The 21,099-nt window shown below is 36.9% G+C and overlaps 1 protein-coding gene across 21 annotated transcripts in view; it reads left to right on the top strand.

Moving 5' to 3' along the window:
- MAGI1 (membrane associated guanylate kinase, WW and PDZ domain containing 1) overlaps positions 1–21,099 on the top strand; it is a 686,305-nt gene that overhangs the window by 578,172 nt on the left and 87,034 nt on the right. For 17 of the 21 annotated variants that reach the window (XM_050778528.1, XM_050778527.1, XM_050778524.1 and 14 more), the window contains 4 exons: positions 6,788–6,870; positions 11,896–11,931; positions 17,126–17,183; positions 20,164–20,300. In XM_050778528.1, the coding sequence (XP_050634485.1) occupies positions 6,788–6,870; positions 11,896–11,931; positions 17,126–17,183; positions 20,164–20,300 (314 nt within the window). The remainder of the gene's footprint in view (positions 1–6,787; positions 6,871–11,895; positions 11,932–17,125; positions 17,184–20,163; positions 20,301–21,099) is intronic. The other 4 variants (XM_050778525.1, XM_050778523.1, XM_050778539.1 and 1 more) reach the window with 1 other exon arrangement.

Below are 21,099 nucleotides of genomic sequence, written 5' to 3'. Positions count from 1 at the left end.
TGAACTATTAACACTATTTCTACATAATCTCTTCCAGAAAATAAAAAAGGAAGTTATTTTTGTGAAGCTAATATTACCTTGATAACAAAACTAAACACAGTACAAAAAAGGCATAGATGCAAACATCTTTAACAAAATATTAGTAAGTAGTAATCAGCAATTTCCCATGACCAAGTGGGAATTGTTCTAGTGCTGCAAGGCTGTGTCAGTATTCAAATAAATCAATCAATGTAATCCACCATTTTAACAGGCTAAAGAATTAATGCTTATATTAATTGATGTGGAAAAAGCATTTGACAAAATTTAGCACTCTTCACATTAAGACTTCTTAGAAAAATGGGAATTAAAGGAAATTTCTTTGACTTGATAAAGAACATCTACAGAAAACCTATGGCCAACATTATACTTAATAGTGAAAAGATGAAATGTTTTCCTTGCAAGTGTGAAAACAAGTCAAGGATGTCAGCTGTCCCCACTCTTTTTTCTTTTTTTTCTTGAGGCAAGGTCTCACTCCTGTTGCCCATGTTGGAGTGCAGTGGTGTGAACACAGCTCACTGCAGTCTTAACTTTCCTGAGCTCAGGTAATCCTCCCACCTCAGCCTCCCGAGTAGCTGGGACTACAGGTACATGCCACTATACCCAGCCAATTTTTTGTAGTTTTTGTAGAGACAGGGTTTCTCTGTGTTGCTCAGGCTGATCTCCACCTCCTGGGCTCAAGAAATCTACCTGCCTCAGCCACCCCAAGTGCTGAGCTGTTCCTACGCTTATTCAACATCATGCTGGAAGTTCTAGCCTGGGTTATGATTCAAGATAAAGAAGTAAAAGCCATACAGATTGAAAAGGAAGAAATGAAACTACTCCTGTTTGCAGATTATATGGTTACCTTAGTAGAAAATCAGGAGAAATGTACCAAGAAAATTTTATAATAAATGAGTTCAGCAAGGTTGCAAGATAAAAGATAAGCATATAAATAGCAATTGTATTCCACATTCATGGATTGGAAGAATCGATATTGTTAAAATGTCCATGCTACCCAAAGCAGTCTACACATTCAATGCAATCCCTATCAATATACCAAAGACATTCCTTACAGAAAAATGAAAAACAATTCTAAAATTTATATGGAACCACAAAAGTCCCAGAACAGCCAAACATAACCTAAGTAGAAGAATAAAACTGGAGGAATCACATTACCTGACTTCAAATTATAGTACAGAGATATAGTAACCAAAACCGCACAGTACTGGCATAAAAGCAGATACATAGACCAATGGAACAGAATAGAGAACCCAGAAACAAATCCGTACATCTACAGTGAACTCATTTTAGACAAAGGTGCCAAGCACACACATTGGGGAAAGGACAGTCTCTTCAATAAATGGCACTGGGAAAACTGGATATCCATAAGCAGATGCATGAAACTATCCCATATCTCTCTCCATATATTAAAGTCAAATCAAAGTGGATTAAAGGCTTTAATCTAAGACCTCCAACTATGAAACTACTAAAAGAAAACATTGGAGAAACTATCTAGGACATGGGAGCGAGCGAAGATTTCTTGAATAATACCTCATAAGCACAGGCAACCAAAGCAAAATGGACAAATGGGATCACATCAAGTTAAAAAGCTGCTGCACAGAAAAGGAAACAAAGTGAGGAAACAACCCATATAATGGGAGAAAATATTTGCAAACTGTCCATCTGACAAAGGATTAATAACGAGAATATATAGGGAGCTCAAACAACTCTGTGGAAAAATCTAGTACTCTGAAAAATGGGGGAAAGATCCGAGTAGACGTTTCTCAAAAGAAGACTCCAGATGGCAGATAGATACGTGAAAAGGTGCTCAACATCACTGATCATCAGAGAAATGCAAATCAAAACTACAGTGAGTTATCTTACCCCAGTTAAAATGGGTTTTATCCAAAAGACGGGCAATCACCAATGCTGGCGAGCATGTGGAGAAAAGGAAACCTTCTCACACTGTTAGAGGGAATGTAAATTAGTATAACCACTATGGGAAACAGTTTGGAGGTTCCTCACAAAGAAATAGAAAACAAACAAAAAAGCCGTAAAAATAGAGCTATCACATGATCCAGCAATCCATTGCTAGGTATATACCTAAAAGAAAGGAAATCAGTACATTGAAGAGATACCTGCACTCCCATGTTTATTGCAGGACTGTTCATCATAGTCATGATTTGGAAACAACCTAAATGTTCATCAACAGATAAATGGATAAAGAAAATGGAGTCCATATACCCGGTGGAGTACTGTTCTGCCATAAAAAAGAATGAGAACCAGTCATTTGCAACAACCTATGTGGAATTGGAGGTCATTATGTTAAGTAAAATAAGCCGGGCACAGAAAGGCAAGCTTCACATGTTCTCACTTATTTGTGGGAGCTAAAAATTAAAACAATTGAACTCATGGAGATAGAGTAGAATGATGGTTACCAGAGGCTGGGACGGGCGGTGGGGTGATGGTAAGGGGGAAGTGGAGACGGTTAATGGCTACAAAAAAAATAGAAAGAATGAATAAGATCTAGTATTTGATAGCACAGCAGGGTGACTGTAATCAATAATAATGTAATTGTACATTTAAAAATAATTAAATGAATAGGATTGAATTGTTTGTGACACAGAGAATAAATGCTTGAGGGAGGTGGTCACTTCATTTACCCTGATGTGATCATTATACATTATATGCCTGTATCAAAATATCTTCTATACCTCATAAATTTATGCACCTACCATATACCCACAAAAATTTAAAATTTAATAAATAGCAAGTGTGTGTCTATATACTAGCAATGAATACCTGGTCACCAAAATCAAAAATAAAATATAAAGTTGCTCAAAAAAATAATACAGATGTCAATCTAACAAAATGTATATTGGATCTTATATGCTGTAAACTATAAAATGCCAATGAAAGAAGTCAAAGAAGTTCCTTATAAATGGAGAGACGTACTTAAACATATACATGAATTTTTATAGTAAATTTGTCCACATAGCCAAAAACTAGAAATGATCCAGATGTCTTTGAGTGGTTAGACAGGCTGTGATACATACATTCCATGGAATACTACTCAGCAATAAAAAGAATTGATTATTGATATATACAGCAATCTTCATGAAAATTATGCTGAGTGAAAGAGCCAATCATAAAGTATTACATACAATTCCATTTATATAACATTCTTTTTAAAATTGTTTTTATTTTTATTTTTATTTTATTTTGAGACAATGTCTCATGGACAGACAGGAAGACTCAGAATTTATAGAGATATCACTACTCCCCAAATGGATATACAGGTTTTATGTAATTTCTGTTAAAATCTCAGTCTTTTTATAGATACAGACAAGTTTATTCTAAAATATAAATAGAAAGGCAAAGGAAATAGAATAGCTAAAACAATTATGGAAAGGAAGAATGAAGTCATAGTAATTAGTCTGCTTGATATCAAATGTACTAATTTATATTATTGTGGCTTTATTATATAGTCACAATAATAAAGACTGTGTGGTGTTGGTGAAGGAATAGACTCATAACTTAATGGAACAGAAGGTAGAACCCAGAAGTAGATCCACAAGTGTGCTCAACTGATTTTTGACAAAAGCAATTCAATTTGAAAGCAATCCAATGGAGGGCAGATAGCCTTTTCAGTAAATGGTCCAGGAGCAAGTGGATGACCAGAGGCATGTAACCTCACCTCCACCTAAACCCCACACTTCATACAAAAAAATTAACCCCGAATAAATCAGAGACTGAAATGTGAAACATAAGGCAATAAAACATTTAGGGAAACAGAAAACCAGAAAATTTTTGAAATACAGGACTAGGCAAAGAGACATCAAAAGCAAGATCCCTGAGAAAGAAAAGATGATAAATTCGACATCATTAAAATGAAAATTTTTTGATTTGTGAAAGAGCCTGATAGAGGATGGAAGGACAAACTACAGAGAAAATATTTACAGACTCCACATCTAAAAAAGGACTGGTATGTAGAATATACAAAGGACTCTCAAAACTCCGGAGTGAAAAAAAAATCAAACCATTCAGTTAGAATGTGAACTGAAGACAGGGAGAGAGGGACAGACATTTCACTGTAAAGGGTATATAGAAGGAAGAGATGCACATGAAAAAATTAGCTCAGCCCCATTAGCTCTGGGGAAATGGAAATGAAAACCACAATGAGATATCATTTGCTTATTAAGATGGCTAAAGTAAAAAATAGTGACAACACTAAGTGATAGTAAAAATTCAGTGAAACTGGATCTCACATCCATTGCAGGTGGGATCGTCTGGCATTCTAGAAAACAGTTCGTAACAAACTAAGCGTGCAGCTCATACCATTCGGCAATGGCGCACATGATCATTTATCCCAGAGAAGTGAACAACATAAATTCACACAAAAGCATGTACATGAATGTTTATAGTACATTTGTCCAAATAGCCAAAAACTAGAAATGATCCAGATGTCTTTGAGTGGTTAGACAGACTGTGATACATTCATTCCATGGAGTTTTACTCAGCAATAAAAAATAATTGATTATTGATATATATAGCAATCTTGATGAGAATTATGCTGAGTGAAAAAGCCAATCATAAAATACGACATATAATGATTCCATTTATAAAACATTCTTTTTAAAATTATTTTTATTTTTATTTTATTTTGAGACAGCGTCTCACTCTGTCACCCAGGCTAGAGTGCAGGGGCACAATCTCTTCTCACTGCTACCTCTGCCGCCTGGGCTCAGGTGATCCTCCTACCTCAGCCTCTCCAGTAGCGAGGACCACAGGTGCGCACCACCACACCTGGCTAGTGTGTGCCGCCACACCTGGCTAAATTTTTTTTGTATTTTTTCGTAGAGATGGCATTTAATCACATTGCCCAGGCTGGTTTTGAACTCCTGAGCTCAAGCAAGCTGCCTGGCTTGACATTCCAAAGTGCTGGGGTTACAGGCACTTACCACCAGGCCCAGTGCTATATAACCTTCTTGAAATGACAAAATTATAGAAATAGAGGACAGATTCATAGTTACCAGGGATTAAGAAGAGGGTTGAAGGGAATGGTTGGAAGGGAACCAGATGTGACTATAAAAGGGCAACATGAGGGACCCTGGTGATGATTAAAATGTTTTGTATCTTGACTGTGTCAGTATCAGTATCCTAGTTGTCACAGTATACTATAGTTTTGAAAGATGTTGTTATTGATGGGTTCTAGGTAAAGGGCGTGTGGGATCTCTCTATTCTTTCTTTTAACTGAATGTGAATCTACAATTATTTTTGTTTCAAACACAGTTTTTTTCTTAATCCTGCATAATCTACTCTCCTAACAATGATTCTTGTTACTATCTTACTGCATAGGAATAGTGCAGACTATGGATTCTAGTGCAAAACTCTCTGGGTTTAATTCCCAGTTCTGTGATGTTTCAGCAGGGTGTCCTTAGGCAAATTGCTTTACCTTTCTGTTATCAATTTTCTCATTTGTAATATGGGAAGCAATAATTTTAATGCTAATAATACTTCTCTCATAGGGTTATTGTAAGGATTAAATAAATTTTAACATGTAAAAGAATAGATTCTGGCAGTCATATGTGGTCACATTAAGTAGGATTGGTGGTGGTGATGGTGGTGGTTGCTATATTACCTTTTGTAATTTTTATTTTAACACAGTTGATATGACGTGTTTACATTTGCAGATTCTATTTTTCTCTTAAGCCGTGTATTTTTTTTTAACAATTAGTAAGATTTGAATCAAAAATAAAGAACTTTGGCAACCCCTCTGCCCTGCCAACTCCCAAATTTACAACCGAAATGTCACAATTCAAACAAAGTTTTAAGTTACTGCCTAAACTTAATTTTTAAAAAATTTCTTGTTTTCATGTCTAGTTTGTAGCCAGAACTACTGGACTGGAGTTGTTTGCCTCACCCCCTTAGCTGCATAGTGCCCTGGGGGCTCAAGCAGAACTTTCCCAGCCACTACTTTGGGAAGCACAAAGGCTGAATGCTTCCAGCCATTCTGGTGACATTTCTAACATGATTGAATGACGATATCTTTGGGAATGTGTCTGTATACTTTCAGATCTGCAGGGCCCCAGTCACCATCTGTTGAAATACTTCATCTAGAATTGAACTATACTCCTTAGAAGGCAGTTGAGTGACATATTTAGCCTCTCCAAGCTTATCCTCAGCCCAGATTCTATTTATGACGAGTAATTGGGGGCTGCCATCATTATGTCCAAAGCATAACTTAGGACACTGTGATTTAATGATGTATATTGGCAGTTTTGAGTCATTTATGTGAATTGAGGTAGTTCATGCTGTCAGGAGAATTCTTATGTAATATAATGAATGAAATAGCAGCCCTCTTTGTGAGTTTCAGCATCCAAGATTCAAATCATAGTTAAATTTAAAATAAATTGAAGTTTTCTCTGTGACAAATGCGAAGTCTAAAATAATCTAGACAAGGGTAGATGGTATAGGCAAGGGGTATCATTTGCAACTCATTTTTCAAAAATGAAACTGGTATTACTTTTTAAGCTTTCAGTAATTGAATAATCATATGTTAGGTAAGTAAAAAGCCTACCTAAGACCCTCCCCAAGCAATTTTATAATTCTAAACTCAGGCCGTCTTCTGGTTTGGATTTGCTGTTAGAAAGTATCTTTGTTGTGGTTAAGGAAGAAATATTCAAGACTGTGTAATTCCGTCATGGGCTTCTTGCTTTTTTTTTTGTTTTTTTCAAACAAATTCCTTATTTTTGTTTCTGGATTGCAGCCATAATACGAAAACAACATCTTGGTTAGACCCTCGGTGCCTGAACAAGCAGCAGAAGCCTCTGGAAGAGTGTGAAGATGATGGTAAGGGGCCAGGCAGGTCTTGGGTTAAGTGAATTGGGGGCACTGTTCACATGTGCAAATTTTAAAGAGTCGTAGCCAGGTCAGTCGGGTCTTAGGTTGAGTTTTTAAAAGGTAATCCAATTTCTGCTAAATGGACTGTGGTTTACAAAAGCCAGGAGGAAAGTCAGAGTTGTTTCAAGAGAAGAATTTGTTTACACATGAAGACAGATGCATACTAATATCTCCATTAGGAGCAGAACAGTCAAACTGTTCAAATGAAGATACATCCTCTGTCTTCAGGAACTTAGAGAAAATTCTAGAAAGTCTCTAGGAATAAAGAAATCAGAGATGCTCTGGTCACTCACACATTCTCAGCTTTAACCCTACCTTTTAAAAGTCTTAGGGGAAAAAGTTGGGAGTTTTTCTTGAACTCTACTTATTTCACATACTTCCCTAGTCTTGGAGGTAGGGGAAACAGATCTAGATACATTTGAGAATCTCTGTGTAACTTACAGTATACCCACAATACGTAGTAAGTGTATTCTTTTGAGACAGAGGTTGAGGTGTTACCTAGAGCACCACTCTCCCTGTTAATCTTGGAAATGAACTAACGGGCTGTAAGAGCTTTAGTTGAAAAAGTTCATTTCAAGGCTTTGGGTTTTTTAATTACTTCTCCAAAATGAAAAAAAAAAAAAATTAAAACAGAGCTACTGTGTCCCTTTTCAGTACACCAACGTCTATCCCAAGTTTTACCAAAATATTTTTTGATGTGGAAAAATGAAACGGGAAATGGTTTGCTTTGCTCTGCTTTGCTACTCATTATTCAAGTCTGGCATGTGAATTAGTAGTATAAATATTAAATATGTATTTTACTGTAAGATAACAGAACGTTATTAATTTGTCCTATAGTACAGAATTGTTGTATATATAAACTTGAAGATTTTTTGAAAATGCAAGGCAGTAAAGTATGATACTGTCAAAACCTTGTACTCCACAATCCTTCTATTATACATGGTTTGCAGATTACATTAAATGACGTAGACTATTGTGTCGGTATTTATCTGAGTTACTTAAAATGGAAACAAAAGTCCTTCTAACTTAGGAGGCATGACCAAGATGCTTGTTTTATTTTGGTTGCTTTGTTTCATTCCTGAAGAAGGAATAGAACAGGTTCATTCAGCTGTGGTGTTTTGCATGCCTGGGAGATAATGGACTGTACTGATTATTTCAGTATTCTGTTTAACATATAATACCAGTTGAGTATCCCTGATCCCAAAATTTGAAGTCCAAAATGCTCCAAAATTGGCCAGGCATGGTGTGGCTCACACCTGTAATCCCAGCACTTTGGGAGGCTGAGGCAGGAGGATCACTTGAGCCAAGGAGTTTGAGACCAGCCTGGACAACATAGTGAGATCTTGACTCTACACATAATAAAACAGAAATTAGCTGGGCGTGTTGGCATGTGCCTGTGGTCCCAGCTACTTGGGAGGCTAAGACAAAAGGATCACCTGAGCCCAAGAGTAGGAGGCTGCAGAGAGCTGTGATTGTGCCACTACACTCCAGCCTGGGTGACAGAGAGAGACCCCGTCTTAAAGAAACAAACAAAACAACAACATGCTCCAAAATACAAAACGTTTCGAGTGTCACCATGGTGCTCAAAGGAAATGTTCACTGGAGCATTTTCGATCTTGGATTTTCAGATTAGGGATGCTGAGCCAGTAAGTATATTACACAAGTATCTCCCAATCTGAAAATAGGCAAAATCTGAAACCCTTTTGATTCCAACCATTTTGGATAATACTCAACCTGCACATAAATAACCAATTTTCAAAGATCGGAGCATAAAACACATTCAACCCTAAAACTTCGTGGAACAATAATTTAATCATTTGATGCCTTATGATTTTGAAAGCAATTTAGGCAGTCATTATCATAGGGTCTTCAATGTCAATATCCTTTCTGTAATTATTCTGGGAAGGTATGAAAATGCCTGTTAATACAATATTATAAATGATAGAATATTGCAATAGCTTTTTCTGAGAAAAACTGTACATAGATTAAAAGTATTGAATAGAATTGACATTTTTGTTACCAAATCTAGTAATTTTTAATTCTTAAAATTATCTTTTTGTATTAATGTTATTTCCTTTGGAACAAGAATATATTCATACCAAATGCAATAAGTTTAGTAATTATCTCTTTAATATTAGAATTCATATATTCTGTTTCTAGTAGAAATTCTATGTGTATCTGTGTGCCTGTACACACAAACAGTATAAATATATAATCAGATTATGATAAGTATCAATTTGCGTTTTCTGTTGCCAGTTAACGCAAAGCTGCCTTGTTATTATTTATATTATAACACAAAGCAGAAAAGCATATTGGTTGCAAATATTGCCCCTGTATTTCTTTCTGTTCTCTGTAGGTCATACATATGGGGAGTAACAGTATAGCATCATACTTAATTATTGTAAAGATTTAATATGTTCTATCTCATTTAATATTTAATTAAATATTAAATCACATAGATTTAATATTTCCTATCTCAGAAAATCGAGAAACTAGTTTGAGATTTTGATGTTAGTGAATGACTCCTTCTGTCATTGTTGTGTCCAGTTCAGTTAGAAGCCCTCAACCTTGCCTTTGAACTCCGGGCCAATATTTTAATCCACCTGATGGATAGTGTCAACGGTTGTCTCAAAGAGACTTCTGACTCAGTCATATTAAAACCATTAAAACTGATTATCTTTCCCCAAAATTTGGTCCTCTCTAAGTGTTTCCTGTCTCCATTCCTGGTAAATTTATGCATACTCAAAATTCCCCCTTGATCTGTCACTTTTTTTCACACCTATTTCTAACCTGTGAACCAGCTAAATTCACTTGGCATCCTAAATATCTCTTGGATCCATTCACTATTTTTTTCACCGCGTCTACCATTCTCCTCTGAGGTCATGCTCATCTCCCATACAGATTCTTTTCACTCTCCTTTTTGTGTTGCACTCGGAGCAATCTTTTAAAATGTAAATGTGATGATGTTATCAGTGACAACCTCCACAGGGTCTGCTTAGGAAATGCCAAGTCCATAGCTTGCTTCTCTGAGCCCTGTGCGGTCAACCTCTCTAGGTTTTCTCACACTATTTCTCTGCTCTCTGCTCTCTGCTCTTCATCCCCACTAGTCCTCATTGAGTTCCTGCCTCATGTCAGTTAAATGTGCATTTCTGTCTTAGAATACCCTTACATTTCACTATACTCTTACATTTCACAATAGTTATTGAATACTTTCTATATGTCACGTGCATCCTAGGTATGCATATCCTTCAGGTTATATTTCAGGGAATTTTTCCATGACTTTGCCCCCAAAGATATGATTAGATCACTCATGTATCTTACTCTATTGAGAACTTATCATGATTTTAATTTTAGTTTCATTCGTGTGAGCTTTGGATTTGTCTCCTATTCTGGAAAAGCAGAGATGTCTGATTGTGTTTTTTGAGACAGAGTCTCGCTCTGTTACCCAGGCTGGAGTGCAGTGGCATGATCTCTGCTCACTGCAACCTCTGCCTCCCTGTTCAAGCAATTATCCTGCCTCAGCCTCCCGAGTAGCTGGGATTACAGGTGAGCGCCACATGCCTAATTTTTTTGTATTTTTAACAGAGTCGGGGTTTCACCATGTTGGCCAGGCTGGTCTCGAACTCCCAACCTCAGGTGATCCACCCACCTTGGCCTCCCAAAGTGCTGGGATTACAGGCGTGAGACACCATGGCTGGCCCCTGATTGTGTTCATTTTGATATGTCACCTAGCATAGTGACTGGCAAGACCTATTTATCATAGGTCTTGATAAATAACTACTGAAGAAGTGAACAAATGCTCCCAAAGACATTAGATAATATACAAGTGGGCATTTTCACAGGTAACTTTGTGTAAATTAGATTCTCCTTTTAAGAAACAGTGCCAATCAAAACTTACCATTGGCATTGGGATCATTTTTAAATTAAGAGTTTACAAGGTGTCTAGGCCCATGTTGGTTATTTAAGTCAATCATTGATTGATTGGTTCATTCATTCATTCATCAACAAATATTTAGTACCTAACATGTGCAGAAAGCTACACTGGGCATTGATCCTATTGTGGTGGTGAAAACAGGCTCGATCCCTGTGTTTGTGAAGCTTATAGGAGCCACTTGCCCTATAGCTGGGGAAACATTAGGTATGAAATGATTTTTGTGTGTTCTCCTGTGTTTCCTTCTCAGTAATAAAATGTTTTACTGACAGCAAGAGGAGGAGGTCAAGAATGGAAAGGATTTGGACTTGTTTTGCTCACTGACATTTTTGAGGACATTTTAATTCTAATATTTCTGAGCTGCTTGACTTAGAAAGTGTGTGTGTGTGTGTGTGTGCGCGCGTGTGTATGTGTTCTCACAAAACCAATAAAATGCCTCCCAACACTCCTTCAGGGCAGTTTTCAAGGCTTTCTTCCTTGATATATTTTATCTTGACATAATTCATCTTTCCAGCTCCTTTTTGAAAGACATCAAAGTTAGCTCATTGTATAGTCCACACTCAATTTGACCTCACCTTCCATTTTTCAAGCAGCACTGTTACTTGTAAGTTAAATAATGCTTTAATTGTGAGTATAATTGCCTCACTGATTAGAGGATTATTGAAGGATTAAAAGGACTGATATTGAAAGTCTGACAGCTTTGTTTACTCCCAATAAGGTCTGTAATAAGTGACTTCCCACTTAAGAACATTGAAACCGCAAAGGTATTTGTCATCTTTTACAACCAATCAAATCCTATTTTGACATGCAAGGAAATGAGCCATATAATTATTTTGCCAATATCAGCTCTTCCTGTTTTGTGATTTACACTGAGGTCGCGAGTTTACTATCCAAGCCAATGAAATAAGCCACAATGCAGGTAAGGACGAACTAGAGTGATGTGTTTGCTGCTGTTTTCCTGAGGAGATTTCCTTTCTTGGTGCTGGTGTCTGAATTTTGCTTTCTCTCTTTTCTGTCTCATTCCTGCTATTCCTTTGGAGAAGAAGGGGTACACACCGAGGAGCTGGACAGTGAACTAGGTAAACCCTTCCTGCCTGCTGCTACTGCATGACACGTGCATGACATGACCTGCATGGTTTTTTCCCCAGTGAATTGCTTAATCCCTGTTTCTTTAGTTTGCACTCCTCCAGTTATGATTTTTGTTTTAGTTTATCCAGGAAAGGTCAGTCTCACAACCTGCGTGTCTGACTGCAGGCATCACGCAGAGTTGTAATATATCATGTTTACAAATAAAATGTCTGACTGAACAGAGACTAGAACGAGAGTTAGCAAACTGGTAATAGGTAGTCTTGTAAAGTGAGGATTGGGAAAGAACCGAAGAGATGCTTGCTGTGTCCCTTGAACTTTTGCGTAACCTGTCTCAGTCTTATTTCTTTATTTGTTTAGTGTGGATGGTTATTTGGGTAATACAAAAAAGCCAAGCAGAACAAACAAAAATCTATTAACACTAGTTTAAGGAGCATTATAGGAGCACTTGCAATAAAAGAAGGTCACTGAGGAATTGAATATTTAAGACTTAGGATCATGTTGTTATTACATCACAGACCACATGTTGTTGACCTTGCCGTTATAGTGAGTGGTTGTTTATATAGTGATGCAGCACCTATATGTACTGTTTGCCTTCGAGTTGTGTCAATACAAATCAAGTCTTGACTACTCTAGTTATTGTTTAGGAATAATTCATGCTAGCAGATGATGCCAAATTCTTGTTTCTTTGCTATTGGAATATATTGAATTATGTTCGCTATTAAGTTCAGGCCTTTTATGTTCAACCTTGAACAACATTAAAATTAGCTTGCATTCCATCAGATACATTTACTGATGGATAGATAGGAAAGCATAAATTTCAGCTAAATTGCAGATGAAAGCCTCGGCTGATGGGAAGATTCTTTAGCAATTGAATATTGTTTAAGTAGAAGATTGTTTAACATCAGTATGAGTGGAACTGTAGTAAGATTATTGAATCTGCCTGGCATTTTTGAGATTGCCTGAAGACCTGAAAATATAAATCTATTTAATACAGATTATTGTATTCATTTGGTTTTCTTTATTTTTGTTACATGAGATAAAGATAATCTGTCTTGGTTGGCTAGAATTATGATAGAATAGAACCAAGCTCTGTTTTTTGTAACATTTGGAACGTACCTGTTGTAATTGATGCACATGCCAACAATGGTCGATAACTATTGATCGATCTATTTTTAAAGATGTTTAATAAGTTGTCTTTGTGGTCATTGTGAGAGGAATGACTTAAGGTTCACCCTGAATGATAGAACAATTTGAAACTAATTTGATCGAAAAAAGAAATTGTCAATCCAATGATATTAGTTAAAGTAATTGAAAGAGACAGAAATAGGTTTTCCAGACACAAAATGAGTGTCTTAATCATTTGTTCAGCCGATTTCAACTACTCTTGCTACCTGAGTAATATGTGTGAGAGATCGCTCTGCTGTCTGCTGGCAGCCAGTGGAGATAGCACAGCTGTGTACAGGGGCACAACCTTATTTGCTTCTCTGGAAATTTGAATTTGAAATTTTCAGGAAAGATGTTTCTGCATTTTACCCATATGTAACTGTGATATCGTGGAGACTTGCTTATGCTGTTAAAGACTCTAAACATGAGTTGTCTTGGCTTTCTCTGGGTTCAGATCAAGCTGTCTGACTCCCCTGTTTACTGGCTATGCAAACTTTGAGAAGCTATTCACCTTCTTTTAGCTTCCCTTTCCTTATCCATAAAGAGGGGCCGAAACAGGAGCTCCCATGGTCCTTATGAGGTGATTTAATGAAAGTGTGTTTTATTATTTGTCCCTGTGATCAACACATGCTATTAGCTATTTGCAGCTTTATTATTTATTACCTAATTCCCTCTTCTTGGATTTTTCCATACTTCCTTATGGTACTTTTATCCATTAACACAGCGCAAGGGAGGAATGTGTTCTATACTATAGAAATGACCCAAATGTGTTCTTGTAGGAAGGGTAGAGATAAAAAAAAAAAAAAAACCTTTGATTTTTGCCTGCACATGTCCACTGTGTAAAGAGTAGCACACGTGCGCACACACTGTTTTCTGTTGCATTCACTTCAGATTCTGTTGACAAGCTCACTGCTCATTTTCTTAATAAGAGGGTCCTAATTTCAAACAATAGCAACTGTCAGGTTTTCAGTGAACAATGCAATTCCAGATGTGACAAGGAAACCCTCTTTGTAATCGGCCTCTGAGAGGCGTGGGCAGTTGGCTTGGGTGTTGGACACAGATCATTTGATTATAGAGTTGTCATTTCTGAACTCTGTTGTTTGAGCTGGGTCAGTTGCTCCATTATGTACTTTGGTTTGCAGAATTTATCACATCCTCTGCAGACATCTCCCCAGAATTAAAAAGCACCTGCAGAACCTTCTTTTGGAATTATAGGGTGTTCGTATGGTGAAACCAACTAGGGGGGATAGAGCCAAGAAAATAAGTTCTTCTCCCAACCAAAACTAAGTCACAGTTTTGAAATGTATCTCTGGTTTTGAACATGATTTTCAATCTATACACAGACAAATCTCTTTGAAAAGAAATTAGAACCTTTGCTCAATATTTGCTCTGTGAAGACAAAATAGTGCAGCATGAGATTTTCAGAGGCAGGAGTAGCAAGTACACCGGCCACAGACATCTGTCTTACTCCTTTTGTGCTTTCCTGGAGCAGCTGCGATTTGTGGGCACTTTCTATGTACCAGGAACTGTGCTAAGTGTTTAGAAGTATCCTTGTTTAATCCACTACTGACTTTTGAGGTAAACCCAGGGGAAAGATATGGTTCAGAGATGTTAAGTAAGTAGCCCGAAGCCACAGAGTAGTAGGCCTAAATGAAAGAACTAAGGCTCAATCTTATATCTGGGCAATGCCAAAAGGATCTTAGCCACCTGAAATCTCTGTGATAGGTTGTGCAGTCTCATCTGCTCCCTGACTGTGGTTAGTCATATGAAGATTCCTTTTTAAGAGTCTTTAGAGTGTTTGCTTAAAAAATTATAATGTCATTATTTTCTGGACTTAAATATTTTCTACCTTTTTCAGTTTTTTTAGAACCAAATGGCAAATTCTAGGACAAACATCTTCCTATTTAAAATCGATGACCCATTTCTATTTTAAGCATTAGGAGACTAATTTCTATGATTAAGTTAATCACCACATTGGAAGTGAGAAACTATCTTTTCAGTTTCTGGAGTTTGCTCATCTGTTCCAAAAGATGTGTTTAAACTAACGAGTGTCCAGAGATGCTAGTTGACTGGCCCCATCTTTCAACTCTAGAATATTAAGTTGTTGACTAGGCACTAGGAAAGAAGTCACGGGTACCTTCTTTTCTAGTACTCTCCTCGGATCTCCATCAAAGCACTACCACGTGGCTGAATTTTCTGCTTAGATGATGCACTTGGCGTTTGTCTTCGTGTCCCTGATGCCTAACATACCCTCAGGCAAACAGTAGGCATTCAACAAATGTTTGTCAAATTAATAATTGAGTAACTTGAAAGCTTAATATTTCCCCTGTTTTATCTAAAGATAATCAGGCCACATATTTCAGGTTGCAGATTTTGAAAAGAGATGGTGTTTCTGTGGAACTTAATGCAGTCTCCTCACACCCACCCACCCTTCTGCCCTGTACAAATATATGACTGTGCACCAATTTGCATTTTTTTAATCTTCGATTTCCCAACTCTTTGGAAATATTTTCCTGGTTCATTTTCATTTAAATGGTAATTTCCAGCTTTGTAAGGGGAAAGCATTTCCCAGGCATTTAATTTGCATCAGTCTGCAAGACTCAGTATATAAAAATGCCGAGTTGTATCAACAACTGCAAATTGGACCTGTCTTGCATTTTAGTAGCTTATGTGTCCTACAAGTCAAAGACTTCTTTAAAACCTGCTAAATGTTTTTTCTTTTTAATTTAGAAGAAAAGAGGGGAAAACCTGTCTCTTTGTTTGCAAACAAGTAACATGTGGAGCAAAAACCATGAAATTAATGTCTCTTGATGTGCAGCCAAATCTGAACAAAACATAAACTTTAAGTATTTAGTCTGTATAAGTTTGTGTGCATGTGCATGGCTCCACCTCAGTCTGGAACTGTTTGTAGCATATGTAAGCCTTCTGCCCTGATGACATGATCATTATTTAAATTAGTGACCACATGATTCCTTGAATTAAACAAAAATCTATTTCAAATATTTCAAGTCTGTAGTATTCTATCAAAGTTGGTCTTAATACCTACTTCTAGGACTAATTATTCACTTTAGAGTGTGGTATTACGTAAGTTTGCCTTGACTACATATCAGGGAAGCTTTAAAATTAAGTTGAATAACTGTTGTTCTACCTGAAAGGGTTGTTGAATGACAAAAAAACACAACCTAGTCCCTTCTTTCACCAAGTAAAATAATGTGGTGCAGTGGGCCTTTCCACAACAGATTCCTGTTCAGACAGAACTATTACCTGTTTAATAAAGTTTTGGCCTTTGATATGAAACCTTAGGAAGTTCTGTAGAGCGTGGTTGAGTTTTCAGAAAGGCACATACATCCCCTAGTGTGATGGTACCACCCCATTTAAAGAAATAAAATCGTCCACCTTAGATAATGAGCTTTCCGGGATCAGGAGCTGTGTTACTGCTTTCACAGGTTAAGTGCTGGAAACGATGGGCCAGCCTAGATATAGCAATTGAGTGATAGATGTGTGCAGTTAAAAAACCCAACTACATTTTCATTAGGAACAAGGAGAAAATAAGATGCAGATTTTATTTTATTTCAAGGAGAGCAAAGCAACACTACTGTACTGAAAATGAAACATTAATTTTCATCCATTTTTGCTTGTGTAATAAGATGGCCTAGAAACAAAATGAGAAAACTGTGAACATTTAAGATAGGAACTATGCATTCAAGGCAAGTTTAACCTATATTTTCATTAAAATCTAATTTAATAGTGATTTAGAATAAAGGCATCCGGGGCTGCATTTTATTAAATTTTATTTTCTTGCATTAAAATACCAGTCAGTAGATGAAGAATTGCTCTTCATGTAGAAAAATACACTGATAAAATAATAGATACTTTTTTTTTTTGGTTAGGATATACAGTTTTAATTGGATTTAAAGCATTTTTATGAGTCTTTCTCTTTTTGCCTAACTCAGTTGTTGAAAATACCCAGGCTCTTCAATAATATGCTCTTCTTGCCGTAAATGTTCTTTTATTTTTCAGAACTGCCTGCTGGTTGGGAAAAGATTGAAGACCCTGTCTATGGTATCTACTATGTAGAGTAAGTGCCCATTCACAATCCACACATTAGTTTATACCTCTCTATAATTATGTACATTTGTGTTAAGTACAGCCTGACATCATTAAAAGGCACAAATCAATTAACAGTGTTAATTTTATGATGAAAATATGTATGCATATTTTAATGAATGAGAAAATATTCAGTAAATCTGAAAATAGCAAATCATATTATTAAATTCACATGGGCAGGATCCATGTCTTTTGTTCGCCACTGCATCACAGAGGCCCAACATGGTCCTGGCATATGGCAGGTACTTGATGAGTATTAGTTGAATGAATGAATGAGAAAAGCCAGGATTCAGTAGACCAGATGAAGAGGGATTGTTTATCTTTACAAGGAGTATCTGATTTGTCTACTTTTTGCTCTGCCCAGATCTGAACTCCTTAGCGATTACTTCTTTATTCATTCATACATTCCAAAAGGTTCAGCCAGGTAATTTATGAAATGTTGCCAGGATTGAGGAGGAAATGGAGAACTAGCCTAGGATGCAGACCTTGTGTGTTTCTTTGTTTCTCTCTTGCCTGAGGTTCTTGTTTCCCATTTTTAAAAGTCTAAAATCCTCGTGACTTCTTTATTGTGTGCCTTATTCTAGCATTGGGCTCCCACTTTTTCCTTTCATCAAAACTATTGATTGATAGGATGATACTAAAAGAAACCAAAGGTTAGGCCATTGAAAAAAATAAATAAATAAATAAAAATTTTAAAAAAGCTTTGTATTATATAACTTCCTCTGAGAAAAATGAGAGGTAACAAATAAAAGTTCCTTCAAAAGAAGCGAATGCCATATAAATGTTGTAGAAACATAATCCTACCTGCCACACTGAAGATGTAACTATCATATTTTCTTTCCTTTTTGCTGCTGGTGATGAAAAGTCATTTGTATAATACCCTGGTGATAAGAACGTAAGACAAAAAAAGTGCCAGGCCATAAAATAGATGCCCAGCATCTTATTGTAAAAATTACGAGTTCAATATAGCAAGTGTCCTTGGCCAATACTAACTTTCACCTCCACTTTGCCTGACAAGAGGGATTGGTAATATGGGGCATCAGAGAGGCAAACTTGGCTGTCCCTCTGACCCTCAGAAAATATATTTCTATCGTGTGCCCCAAAGATCATCTTTCTCACAGATGTACTGTGGGGTTTTTACTAGATGAAGCTCATTTTGAATTGTCCCTCAACTAGTTTATGCATTAAGAGAGAGCAGGAACAGATGACAAAAGCTTTGATGGGTGAAGACACAAGTTGTTATCTTACCATGCAGTTCTCCCTGTGTCTTTTCAGACTTATGTGCCTGTTAATGATAGACCATTTCTTAGAATGAAATTGTTGCAAGAATTAGGAAATAAACATGTAGGCCTTTAATAGAAATTAAGAGCAATCAGTCTATCCATTCTATTGACAAACCTGCTTAAAAAAATAAAGCCTAGCTTTTTAAAAACCTTAAGAGTTCTAAATAATCATAATAGTATGCTTCTAAACTTCTAATAAACTATTATTTTGAATTAAGAAAAATAAGTCCGGGCATGGTGGCTCATGCCTGTAATCCCAGCATTTTGGGAAGCCAGAGGACGTGGATCACTTGAGGTCAGGAGTTCAAGACCCGCCTGGCCTGCATAGTGAAACCCCATTTCTACTGAAAATACAAAAATTAGCCAGGTATGGTGATGCACACTTGTAATCTCAGCTACTTGGGAGGCTGAGGCAGGAGAATCGCTTGAACCTGGGAGGCAGAAGTTGCAGCGAGCCAAGATCGCACCACTGCACTCCAGCCTGGGTGACAGAGAGACACTCTGTCTCAAAAAAAAAAAAGAAAAACATATATGTATATGCTTACGTTGTGTGTGTATATATATGGTGTATATATGTGTGTATATATACATATATATGGTGTGTGTGTATATATACACACATATACATATATATGGTGTGTGTGTGTATATATACATATATATACATATACATATATACATATATATACACACACATATGTGTGTATACATATATGTATACACGTGTGTATGCATATGTATATATGTATACACACACACGTGTGTATGCATATGTATATATGTATACACACACACACGTGTACATACACTAAATAAGGCCATAGCAAAAAAAATTTGTATATGTATGCATATATAGAGGTGTGTGTATGTGTGTGTGTATTTTTCATTTTGCCATGCAGGGCCTAATTAGTTTTGTAGCCATCTAAGTGTTTGGATCTTTGTCATTTTGAGCACATCACGTCTACTTAGTTAACTTTATTTGGAGTCTCTCTGCCTAAGGCCTGTACTTTTAATTGTGCCTCCATGTTTAGTGATCAAAATAGTTAACAGATGTGAGTCGAGTTCTTTGTTTAACTTCATTGTTTGGATGAATGCTTATGCTTCTGTGAACCCTACTGTAGACACAGCAGTTCTGGCATTGTATGTTATAGACAGTGTCACACAGCCACGTTAATCTTATTTTTCAATAATTCCTTAATCTACTTCTTGTTGAATTAAAGCAGCTTCCCCTGTCAGGTGGTATCTTGGACATTTGGAAGGGGGTCAGTGGTTAAAATCCTGGGATTTGAAAGCAGAAAACCCTGAGTTTGCATGCCTGTTTACTGCTTACTAGCTATATTATGCTAGATGAATTATTTAACTGCCCAGACACTTACTTTCCTTATTCATAAGATATGAATAAAAATAGGACTTACCTCCTGGCATTTACTGAGGAGTTTTAAATAAAATGCATATAAAACTAGTAGCCAGTGCTTAGTGCATATAAGCAGTCAGTAATGGAAACTTTTCACTTTTATTTCCTCTTTCTAACTGAGCATTTTAACACACAAGGGTTAGCATCTCAGACCACCTGCTTTGCTCAGTTTGAATCCAGGGACTTGGTCTGACTGGCATTTTGCTGGTGGGATGAAGTGTTTCAAGCTGAATACTATTTGCTGTCTTCCCCAGCCACATCAACAGGAAGACGCAATATGAGAACCCAGTTCTTGAAGCCAAACGGAAGAAGCAGCTTGAGCAGCAGCAGCAGCAACAGCAGCAGCAACAGCAGCAGCAGCAGCAGCAGCAGCAGCAACAGCAGACAGAAGGTTGGCCTCTTTCCTCGAGGCTTTTTCTTGAGCAGGGGAGCATGGGGCGAAATCTGAGCGCTGACACCCTCGTGTGGTCAGAACTGGCCTTGATGATTGAGTCCTCTCTTGCCACACTGAAGAGTTAATGTCCTGTGGGGAGGAAGAGAACTCCATCTCCATGTTCCTCTGGATGGCCAAAGTGGAGATCCTAATTCAAAGGCACCCAAATCTCCCCTTTAATTTAGAAAGGAGCATCGTTAGATCAGAGAACTTTGGGGAAGTTGTTCTCTCGCCCCCACAGTATTTGCATTGCAACTGGTAGCTAAATCCAAACCACTTTTAGCATTTTTACTTTAAGTGGAGTTACTGGGCATGAAACTAACTTTTAATTTTAGGAACATTACATGCAAAGAATCAGAAAGAGCTGGTAGTTTGGGGTGCTTTTTAAAAATTACAGACTAATTCATGCTGTTTGTAAAAATATGGGCAGTTCAGGAGTATAGAACATTAAATTCTCCCCTGCTTGCCCCCTTCCCATTTTTGGAGATAAGCCCTGTGCAGAAATTTTCTAGGGATATACATATATGCATATTTTAACAAAAATCTTATAATAATTTATACATATATAGTATGTATGTGAGACCTCTTTTCTCACTTTTTATTTCTTGCACATATTTCAAAGTTAGCTAATATAGATTTAGCTTATACTTTTTAATGGTTACATAATGTTCCATTTTATGAATGCCTCTGTTTTATTTAGCCATTCGTTTATTACTAGATACTCTGGCTTTTCCCACTTTTTCATTCTGATCTTTTG

The sequence above is a fragment of the Macaca thibetana genome, chromosome 2 (assembly GCF_024542745.1).
Source record: "Macaca thibetana thibetana isolate TM-01 chromosome 2, ASM2454274v1, whole genome shotgun sequence".
NCBI lineage: Eukaryota > Metazoa > Chordata > Mammalia > Primates > Cercopithecidae > Macaca > Macaca thibetana.
Note: the sequence above shows the minus strand (reverse complement) of the source record. Positions and strands in the feature narration are given on the sequence as shown.